Source organism: Vitis vinifera, chromosome 19, assembly GCF_030704535.1.
Source record: "Vitis vinifera cultivar Pinot Noir 40024 chromosome 19, ASM3070453v1".
Lineage (NCBI taxonomy): Eukaryota > Viridiplantae > Streptophyta > Magnoliopsida > Vitales > Vitaceae > Vitis > Vitis vinifera.
This window is the reverse complement of record NC_081823.1, coordinates 9780720-9792235: the sequence shown is the minus strand read 5'-3', so window position 1 is coordinate 9792235 and position 11516 is coordinate 9780720. Positions and strand designations below refer to the sequence as shown.

General features: G+C 31.7%; 1 protein-coding gene across 1 annotated transcript; it reads right to left on the bottom strand.

Annotated features, from left to right (window-relative positions):
• Positions 1–403: 403 nt before the first annotated feature.
• Positions 404–9020, bottom strand: LOC100248128 (protein DNA-DAMAGE INDUCIBLE 1). The gene is made up of 16 exons (XM_002276063.5): positions 8635–9020; positions 8505–8537; positions 8113–8240; positions 6546–6654; positions 6278–6394; positions 5668–5733; positions 4389–4451; positions 4267–4311; positions 3832–3893; positions 3257–3350; positions 2702–2794; positions 2521–2590; positions 2321–2391; positions 1711–1768; positions 977–1005; positions 404–712 (listed from the first exon to the last, which is right to left on the bottom strand). The coding sequence occupies exons 1-16, from the start codon at positions 8698–8700 to the stop codon at positions 584–586; spliced, it is 1233 nt and encodes a 410-aa protein (XP_002276099.1). The 5' UTR covers positions 8701–9020; the 3' UTR covers positions 404–583.
• Positions 9021–11516: the final 2496 nt, after the last annotated feature.

Below are 11516 nucleotides of genomic sequence, written 5' to 3'. Positions count from 1 at the left end.
GCCTACTCGGATATCTTACTACTTAGGTGCCCACAATTACCTCTATGGAATTGAAAATAATTTGACTAAGCCATTATTATTCAAATAATTTTATTTTTAAAAATCTCAGTAATATTTATAAATTTATATTAGAAAAAAATTATTTATCTTTTAAACAAATTCTTAATTTATTTTTCATCCACTCGTACACCATAAAATTCGCCAATAAGATCATCGCCATACCAAACTATTGGTATAAAATGAAGTCACGTAGCATCTCTTTGTGTGTGAGATAAGTAATAATTTACGATGTTTGAGTTCTAGAAGGTTAAAACAATTGGGAATTAAACTCCCCATAATCACACACAAACCGAATTACCACTCAGCATTACAATTACATTCTCATTCTGAAATAAACAAAGAATTAAATAAAATTTAGAAGTCATTTCATGCCAACATGGATATAATTTAACAAAATATTGTCATGTAAAATTAATTTTCAATTTGTAAAATATTTGGTTAAATTACTAAAACCAAATAATATTCCCCAAATTAATGAAATGTTCAAATATATTGAAATTATTGGGTGTTGAATAAATCATATTCAACCCCCGAAAAGAAACCCAGCTGCCTGCTCTTCGTTTCCATTAAAAAGTCTCAGTGCTTGTATCACCGCCCCTCTTTCAAATCCCAACTCAACAAGCTTCGTCACCTTGGCTTCAAATTCCGTTCCCTGCACAACCAAATCATCTTATTCAATTACAACTCCTCAATACATAGCTTTCATAAATCAATAAAATAAGGTAATCAACTTCTTTGTCTTATGGTTGTTCAGTAGGAAATGAGTACAGAATCCACCCCCGACCGGGAACTAAGGTGACAATGGAGCACTCAACAGTAACATAGGGTTTCTACATATCATCCACAATCCTACTTAATAGAAGTGGGACTTAAAATCTAGCCAAAAAAAATATATATATCTTAATATGATATATACCTGTGCCAAGGCACCACCACCTCCGCTTCCTGTGAAAGGAAAAAACACCATAGTTAAACATCATTCACAAAGATTAATTCAAGAAAATGTGAAAACAAAGAAGGGAAAAAAATAATGTTTTTATGTTTCACGAAAATTACTTATTTATGAAAAACTATAAAACACCACCTAAGGTGGCACTGGTACATCAATCATGCTTATAAAGAACGATTCCCAAACACCGTGCAATATTTAAGATAGCTTTAAGCTTTTTTTATGTTACTAAGTCTGGTAGTTTAAAAATGCCGAAGGAAATACCAAGGGACTAACAAACAAAAGTTTGGTACAAATCTAAGAGTTCTAGTCGTAGTGAGCTATGTCTTGCCTTCTATCCCATGCCTATATTACTCGGTGTATTCTAGATATAGTCAATCTCTACCCATCTCCAAAGCATTGGACACTGTTCCAGAGTCTTCCACACTACTTGGGTGCTCCAAGTAATACTCAGGAAGTTTTGGTCATCTCTACAGCAAGCTTCCCTATGGTTTTCTGAGCAATCTGAGTCTTGCTCTAAAACAATCAAGGCATGACAAATGAGAGACTTTGGTTCAATGCATGGTTAGAAGTTCTGAATTATTAGGCGGTGTCAACAAGAAGTCAATTACAACTCAATAGGCACTGTAACATAACAAATAGTTTTAAAAAAATGCAAAATGATGGATGCCATCACAGGTATAATCAGATCACAAACTAACCAACAGATTGAACTCCAGCCGATGGATTATCATTCTTGTCTTTAGCGCCTGATGCAGCCTGGATAATCAAAAGTGAGCGAGTCAACATCAGATGACAGATTTCAAGAACAAGGAATACAATGTAGTCTTTGAAATTCAACCAGATGATCGGAAACAAGCAACCAACTTCAGCATAAATTGTACTAAAAAATTTTAAGCATTACATCATTGTTGTGCTTAAAATTGAAGCACCAACTGGTTTCTTATAAATTACTTCTAATAAGCCTTCAAATACTATGTTAATTCTAACGGTCAAACAACAACATTATTGCATACATACGATTTTTTTTTTTTATAACCAAGGAACCTTCCATGACCAAGCCCTTTGGACTCTCCATGGGGACCCAAACGTCGGGGTGCTGACCGTCCCACAACAACCAGCACTAGGTTATTGCATACATACAATATTAAATTCTACAAAGGAATAATCTCACAAACAACAATAACATGTAACATGTCTTAATATAAAGGAATCATTTAGAAGAAAAAATATCAGCATTCAAGTCATCAGCAACTTTATACAATGGAAAATCCTTGCTAACAAAAGCATATGGTGAAATGCATTTCTTACTGGGCCCCCTGAGCTTGAAGCTTGCTTGGAATACCTCTCTTCATCCAGAAAATGAGATGGAATATCCTTTTCTGGAAAGAGAAAAAAAACTTCAATTATTTCTTTCTCAAAGAAAAGTTAAGAATTCAGAATCTCATCAAGAAATGAGAAATCAATCATGCTTTAGGAAAAAAAAAATTGCAAAGAAACACAAGATAAACCTTGCAAAAATGGCACTGAAACCTCCCCTCCACCAACTCTTAAGACATTGTCCTTTAAATCAATTATACACTGTAGACAGTGGGTGGGGTTAGAAACAATTACTAACCTTAGACAAATGCCATTGCTGGAACAATTTGAAAGAAAAAGATATCAGAAATTAGACCTTATAGAGGATGTTACCTGGTGTTTACGAAGCATATCTAGCCCAAAAAGGAATTCCATATTTGGAGAATCCAGTACCATAAAGGAACAAGGATAAAATATATTCCCAATCTACAAAAGAACAAAAAAGAAATAAATAAACAAGTTAAATTAGCATATGAGCATGCATAAAAAAATCTCCATTGTTGAAGTTTGTGATTGAAATGGGAAGCATGACAATTCTTCAATCTGAATGGTATATCAAGTGTACAAGCAGGAGGGAGAGAGTTATGTGTCAACTACAAATTAAGAAAAAGGAACTATTCCTCAGCAAAATGCTTATATATTTCCCACTTAGTGGAATATGAGGCAATAGTCCTAAGTTTGATATCTTGCAAATCGCATTAGCACATGTTCAAAACATCCACTTTGACGTACACATCCATCAACTCTCAAAAGCTTATATACTTAATATTTCCTAGTTAGCAGAATTTAGTATCAAAGATGATGTCTTTCAAGTTATACCACACTTGCACATAGCACACTTGGATACATCCATCATCCTCTCTGAAATAGTATCAAAATATACATTACCTTGATTGGAGCTACATGTATTCGGCCCAGTATCTCTGATTGACCAACTCCATGAGCAATGCCTCTATAACGTCGATCTAAAAGCCTCAACAGTCTGGAAAAGGCCAATGCCACCAACAGTAACAATAAAATTCAACCCGTGCTCATATATAAAACATATGCATAAAAGGCATTATATGTCTGATAAATAAAATGCTATCCTCAAACATTTCAAAGTTAGGGCAAGTCTTTGTTTTAATGTTGGCCCTACATAGAGCTATAATAAGTGACAAGAATTCATGTCCCATAAAAAGTTGGTAAGTTAGGCTTGCAAAGTAGAGTGGTATTGAATTGGTCATTAGTTACTTTTGTGTATTACACTACTGTAGGGTCCTTGGTATTGCCTTGGGACAAAAAATAAAAGATATATACATTGCATGTTTACAGGTAAACACAAGTAAATGCATATGAGAATTTCTGTTGTGCGACTTTAATATTCGAATTAATTCAACAAGTCAATAAAATCTCTAATACAAAAATACAACCACCACTATAGAAAGCAGGACAGAGTTGCTAAAAAACATAAGAGCACATACCCACAACGCTCAGCACAGCTTTTAGATATTATTGTCGACTGAGCTCCACTATCAACAAATGCCTGAAACAAAATGATAAAACCCGTCGATACTAAGTCTAAAACTCAAGTGCATGGAAAATGTTATGGGATACCACAAAGCGGTGATACAACTCAAAATAATTCCAAATTTCAACCTTTGAATTATTAGGTGCCTGTAAGAAATCTCATATTTTGTTCAAGCAAAACAAAATACAAGCCATCTCATAGCCAGGGAAAAAAAAAGAACTTGTGACAATGTCAGCATCTTTTAGGCCTTTGAAAATAGTAAAGAGTGTAAGAAGCACAACAAATCCAAAACCTAAAATGATTGTATCTAATGCTGAAGCAAGTGAAAGAATTACAGAATACAGAATAGAGCTTAAGGGCATGCAGAGGTATTTTTCCTTGTCACTACCTTCAAAGGGACTCCATTGACTTCCATGTCAACATACAGCATGACCTGAAGAGTTGAATTGGAAAATTAAAACCCAATAGAAATTGATAGTTAACAACAGTCCAGTAGGACATCATACATACCACCCTTGCAAAAGCTTCAGGGTTATATTCCAATGCAGCTGCCCAGTTCTCATCAATTCCTTTCTGCAGGCCAATGGAGTAACATGATAATAAAGTCAAGAGAGAAAAATATACACTACCTAGAATATCTATTCCAGCTCAGAAATAGATGGTGCAGCTATTATAGATTATTACCATGAAATAAGTAAATATAAAAAATGATGAGAAATCCTTCCCCCCAACACAGCCCTTCTAAATAGAAATGGGTTGAATTAATAAAAATGATTACAACTACTAATTCAAAACTTGAGAGGTAGAAAATTCCCCTGCAAAAGAGATCAACTTATTGGCTCCCCATTTTGCTAAAATATCCATCACATGGTTAGCTGCCAGAGGAATCCATAGAAGGAACACTGCAACCCTACAGCAATATCAAATATTTGGTGTAGTCACCCATCAAACCTCCACAACCTTCTCTCCTTATTTGCTCAAGATAGGACTACTACAAAATCTTCCCTTACTAGAAGATTTGTAGATTATTACTTATTCTTTCACTACTCACTAGTTTCAGAACTTTTGGGTGGGTGATTGTGGTTTCATATACATTCTGGAGGAAAAGACAGTCTGTCAAATATCAGTTAACAGCACCAAAAATAACATGTATATTCTTAGAATTTATGGGAATTCCTGACAAGTATCAGGAGTCATGGTGTTGGCATGCTGCATGAAGCTGAAAATTCACACCTTTTAAAATGTTGGTTCTGACCTCGCATTAGACATACAAACCACAAAACTTACCTTTGAAGGTGAATAACACTATGAAGAAGAAACTTCAATTAAAAAGAAGGTACATGATCGAATTCAAAATCATGTCATTGTTACAATGATACGGAAAACCTAAAAATTAATCAAACAACAGATCAGCTCTCACCAAAGAAAGAGCAGTCATGCCAGGAATTTTTCTTTTTTTTTTTTTTTGATAGGTAAATTTTTGCCCCATTGGGACTTGAACCTAGAACCTCCCACAAACCCTCCCCATCCCTTTACCACTTGAGCCAGGCCTCAAGGGCTCAATCATGCTAGGAGTTCTAAGGGATCTAAGCCACTTCAAATGCCATTCCTAAGATGCAAAATGTTTGTTTGGAGGACATTTGATTTTTATACATTCCATAATTCTAATTACTTTGTCAATTACTAAGGGGGAAATCTTGCAGAAAGATACAAAAAATGAATTTTTTTCACTAGTAAACCTTATTTTTCATGAAGTTCTTGCACATGAGAAAGGGAAGAAAACACTAACCTGTTGAATGGCAGCTTCAATTTTCTTCTGTGCCTCCACGTCAAAAGGATCCGCATAAAGCAGAGCCTACTTGCACAATAACAAGAGTATGAATAAATCATTAATACTTGGATTAAAATGACAATATCAAAACCATATAATCAAAAGCAACTATACGATAACAGGTCTAAATCACAGAAATAGATGGTGCAATCTCCACTGAGACCAGGACTAAGCCTCAGGAGACAAAATTTAAACCTTCCAGTTTTACATTTTTACTAAAAACATGTACAAGAAATAAGGAAAAAACAGTGACAAGCATAAAATATATCTTAAACATATTTTAGATATTTGAGAAACATTTTGGCATAGAATAAGAAATATATTTAACATAATGGGAAGTATTAGTGATATCCAAACAGATAAAACATGATTCAAATAAAAAAAAGAAACATATGGCATGGTGAGCCTCAAAAAAAGTTATAACCTGTTGATATCTAAGAATCATGACATATAACAAAAAGTGGTTAGATAATTAAATACCACTGAACAAAAAAAATTACCATGCTAAGGCATGAGAATTAAAAGGGTAAGAAATCAGGTAGAAGAGCCAAAAATGCAAGCTACTTACCAGCTCCTCATCTCGTTGACGTTGAATTTCAGATCTATGGCGATGACGTTGCCGTAAGATCTCCTGCAGCTTATTGAGATCATTTCCAAGAAGAGCTTGTGCAAATTCAGGATCAGTCTGTATGGTCAATATGATATTCATGGTGTCAGAAATTAACTTGTTAGGCCAAAAACATCATAGAAACTAAAAGCAACATGGAACAAAAGATTGCAGCCAGATATTGCCAAGAAGAAATAAATGCTTTAGCTACCATGACCATCTATTCTACCTGAAAAAGCTGTGCCATCGTGTTGGACTCACGTCTAAAATGTTGCTGTAGAGCTTCAGGGTTAACAGCAGACCCATCAGGATTGAGGCTTAAAGCATTGGTAGATGAACTGAAAGGATTTCAACCACTACCAGTTAGCACCCAAAAAAATTGCTAAAAAATTCATGCAATAATCTACAACAATCATAAAAAATTCAACCCAAAGTCCAGATTATTCACTGTCACCAAGAAAAAAATGCTCCACTTTTCAATGTCTTCATTATCAAGACATATCCCAGTATTCTTTAGAGACATAGGAAAAAAGAGATCTGATTTTCCATTTTTGCCTTCTTTCAAAGAGAAATTTTAGTGGGAGAATTCAGAAAGAAAACCAAGCTAAGTACTTGAATTGCCCATTTCAATTTTCAGACACCCTACTGAGTGTTGAACTCAAGAAGTAAGATTGAAAGAAAAAGAGAGTTGGGACAACTCAAACCCTAGGGAAGAGAAAATAAAATAATTTACATTGCTTCCTCTAGACCTCAAGATCAATAATTTTCCTATCTAAACCACTTAATAATCAGCAAACTACCTTCCAATGAAGACTCTTTTAGTTTCCACTTTCTATCTTTGCATGCTTAACTTAACTGGCAAAAAAGTGTCATTCTTAATTTTAATAACCCACACATACTCATGATTCAAAGTCATGGTATCTGTTGCTAACTTGGAAAGCCCCATGGCGCATCAGTCTTAGTATATCAGATCAGTATCGGTGATAGGGACAGTATGCTAGTTAAAAAACTCTAAAAGACTAATGAAAATTTTTAAAATATAATCAAAATTAGATGGACTCAAAAAACTAACATCTATCACATTAACATGATCCAAATAATTGCAAAAGCATGCCTATGGATTAGTTTATGATAATGTTAAGAATTAAAAAAATTAAATGCTACCATATTCATTTTTGCACCAATTACCAATTTTTAATAATAGTATATCCTAAAAATAAAAAATAAAAATGATAAAAGATGATTGGTAAAAATAATTATTTTGAAAATGAATCAGTTTCAATTTTTCTTACTATATCATGAGTTGGTCAACTCACTCATATTTGAGTTGAAACTGAGTTATTGTTGAACCAAACAATACCAACTTGGGTATTGGCCATGATTGAGACGGATACAATTCGGCCGTTACATTCCCGTATTGGTGTCAGTCGTTACCTTCCTGGTATCGGTCGTTACATTCCTGATATCAGTCGTTACATCCCCAGTAGCATCTGATACTTTGAACCATGCACATATTTCCAATTGAGTTGTAACTCAAGAGTTATGTTTGCCATACAGAGATATATAGTAGTTCTAAGTTCTAGAAAACACAAAATTCTTCAAGGAATAAAATTTTATATCAAACCACTATCAATCTCATCGTACATACATGTTTCCACTTTAATCTAAATCAAATATAGGCATAAAACTGGACCATCCTTAGGACCAATGCAGATATCCATGCCAGGCCTTTCAAAAGAAGATAAATTCTGTGAAAATACAACACAAGAAACTAAAAGCCAATGCTCACAGTATACCTTGGAGCAGCATTTGAGACCATCATCACCAAATCTTCGTCTTTAACACCAAGCGCACTCAATTTCTCATTATTCCTCATCTCCTGGCCATTAAACAGCAACTGCTGTTGCTGCAGTGGCACACGCGTCTACACAGACATGCATACATACACAACGAACCTCAAATCAGCAATCACACGTTTGGTTGCTGGCAAAACAGAACCAAAAAAACAAGCAACAATCGCTGCTAGAAAGCCTTAACGAAGACCTAAAAAGTTAAAATTCTCTCTTTCGAATGCAAAGCCAACCACTATATTAGGCTCAATAAAGATCTAAAACTAAAACGCTTCAATTTTTCCCTTTTGCCTACGATTTCCTAGCAACCAAACAAAAAAATGCAAACAAAATCTCACCTCCACCTCGAGCAGAGCTTTCACATTCTCAACCTATTAAAATAAAGAAATATTTGGTGAGGAGATCAACTAAAGAGTTATAGAAAGCAAAATCGAATAGAGATTGAGACAGGAGGGTTTAAGAGGGTACGGATTCATCGCGATCAACGTCCAAGGAGATGATCTGTTCGTCGGCGGTCATTACAGTGATCTTCATCGTCTCCAGGGGGTTCTTGGGCGAGCAATGGTGAAGAGCAGAGCAAGGTCTTTTACCAGTGAAATATATCCAAACCTTGCTCTCTAAGCTTTCTCCCCTTTGTTGACCTGCCACCGGCTCTGGATATCTGGGAGCTTTGCTTCTTCCCCTTTTTTTCTTTTTCTTTTTCTTTTTCTTTTTTCCTTTCCTTTTTTAAATCGCCCCGTTGTCTCAACTTGCCTCGTTTAGGTTGTGGTTTTAACAGCGACTAAAGTCCCTTTTCGAGTTCACTAAGCTTCCTTTGGAATAATCCTTGCTTTTTTTCTTTGTTTTTCCTTTCTCCTTTGACGAAGACTTTAAGGCTTCCTTTGGTATATGCTTGGTCGTTTTCAAGGGTGCAAGAGAAAATAAAAAAACCATTCAAATTCAACCAAAATCAAATATGTCGATTAGGGTTTCAATGACCATAGAGTTCGATTGGATATTGGATTTATGAAAATCAATTTAATCAATTCAATTTTTTACTCAAATCCATATTTCAATCTTTGTAATTATTGTGAGTTACAATTACTTGATGTTGGATGACCTTTGGCGGAATATATAAAATTAAAACATTTAACTTTTCATTAATATTATATGTTTGGTTCTCAAGAAAATGTAAGGAGAGTAAAAACAAAGAAGAAAAAATAAAAAATAGAGTTAAAATTTATAAATTATTTTTATTTACCGTTTTAAACTTATTTTATTTATTTTAATTCATTGACATATAGATTAAATAATTTAAAAATATATAAATTTATAATTAATTTTAATTATATTCAATTTTTTTTGAAATTTTTTATTAGTTAACCAAACATAAAAAATTCATTTTCTTTAATATTTTTTTTTCTTTCTTTAATACTTTTCGAGACCAAACATAACCTAAAAGTGGACCATAATATCAGTTTTTTTTTTTAATACTTAATATGAATAAAATATTATAAAAAAACAAACAATTTAATATTTAACACTATTAAACCCTATTAAATATTAAATTCTACTTTAAATTAAATAAAAAAACACATCCCCTAAATTTTTCCCCTTAAACCAATCCAACCAAATCTTTTTAGTTCTTGCACCCTACTTCTTTTAAGTCAAAAATAGGGTCTATTGATTACTAGTTGAAAAATAAAAGGAAAGTTCAATGTTTAAGATAGTAGGATTCATAGAAAAAAAAAACTTTTAAAAAATTAATATAAGATTTTTAACTTTTTAATTTTCTAAATTTTTTTAAAATTTCTTGGATATATTTGGTTCTCGAAAATACAAAGGAAAGAGAAAAAATGTTAAGGAAAATAATTTTCTCATATTTGGTTTTAATATAAAAAAATAAAATATAATTAAAATTAGTTAGAAATTTATACATTTTTTAATTATTTAATATTTATATAAAAGAGGAAAAATAAGTTAAATGAGTTTGAAATAACGTATGAAATAATTTATTGATTTTAAATTTATTTTTTATTTTTCTTCACTTTTCCCTCACATTTTTTCGATAACCAAACATATGAGGCTATTATTAGTTCCCGAAAAATACTCGGGAAAGAAAAAAAATATTAAAGAAAATGGTTTTTTTTCATGCTTGATTTTATTATAAAAATATATAAAAGAAAATCAAATATAATTTAAATTAATTTAAATTTTACATATTTTAAAATTATTTAATCTAGTTATAATGGGAAAAAATAAGTAAAATGAGTTTGAAGAAATACATAAAAATAATTTATTAAATTTAAATCTATTTTTTACTTTTCTTCACTTTTTCTTTCTTTCTATTTTTCCTCTCTATTTTTTTTTCTTCATATTTTCTCCCAAATTTTCCTGGAACCAAACATAGCCTAAAGAATTGTGAAATTCTATTATACTTGCATTTCATTAAAACTAAAGCAGAGTCACAATATTCTATTTTCCATAATGTTCATTATTTTTGTATCTTCTTTTTAACTTATATCGTTGTTTTAATTGTAAGATAGTCTTCAAAGAATTTCATGACCATTTTAGAGATTTTTCTCTTTTTTGTCAATCTACTAAACTCCTCTGTAGAGTGAAAGAGAAAAAGGGTTCGCTACCAAACTTGTAATTATTAATATATTCCTTTAATTTTTTTTTATGAGTATTACTAATTCCTTTTTTGAGTAAATTATTCTTCTTAGTATAAATAATCACATTTTCTGAGGGAATTCTTTTTATTAGTATAAATAATTTTTTCTTTTTTATTAATTCTAAATTTAATTATCTTTTTTTATTTCTCACGATAGGATGTGAATGAAAGTAAATCATGATGTCTTACAAGAAAGAAGAGTGAATCAAAATCCTTTTTAGAATTTGGTTTTCATACTAATTAAATTTTTTATTATTATTATTTTAAAAAAAATAATATTCTAAGCACATTAATAAATAAGAATGAAATTGATTTCCTTTTTTCTTCTTTTATTCTAAAGTTCCAAATATGGCTCAAGAATTCTTACTTAAAACCATCAACAAGTGGTTTCAAAATCTCGAATTTGATCTATATACATTTTAGAAAAATAAGAAAACTTGTATATTTTTATTAAACACATTTTTATTTAATTAAAATTGTTAAAATTATCAAAATTATTCTTAATTTTAATATAAAAAGAAAAAACATTTCAAGACAAATTTCTTAGTTATAAAATTAAGATTACAATTGACAATGTTTCTAAAATGTTTTTAGTCAAAGCATTTTCCTATGAAATGTTTTTAAAAGAATGTCACATCAAGTGTTTCTTTTTTTAAAAAAAAAAATACTATAAATGGATTTTTAGATTTTTTTTTTT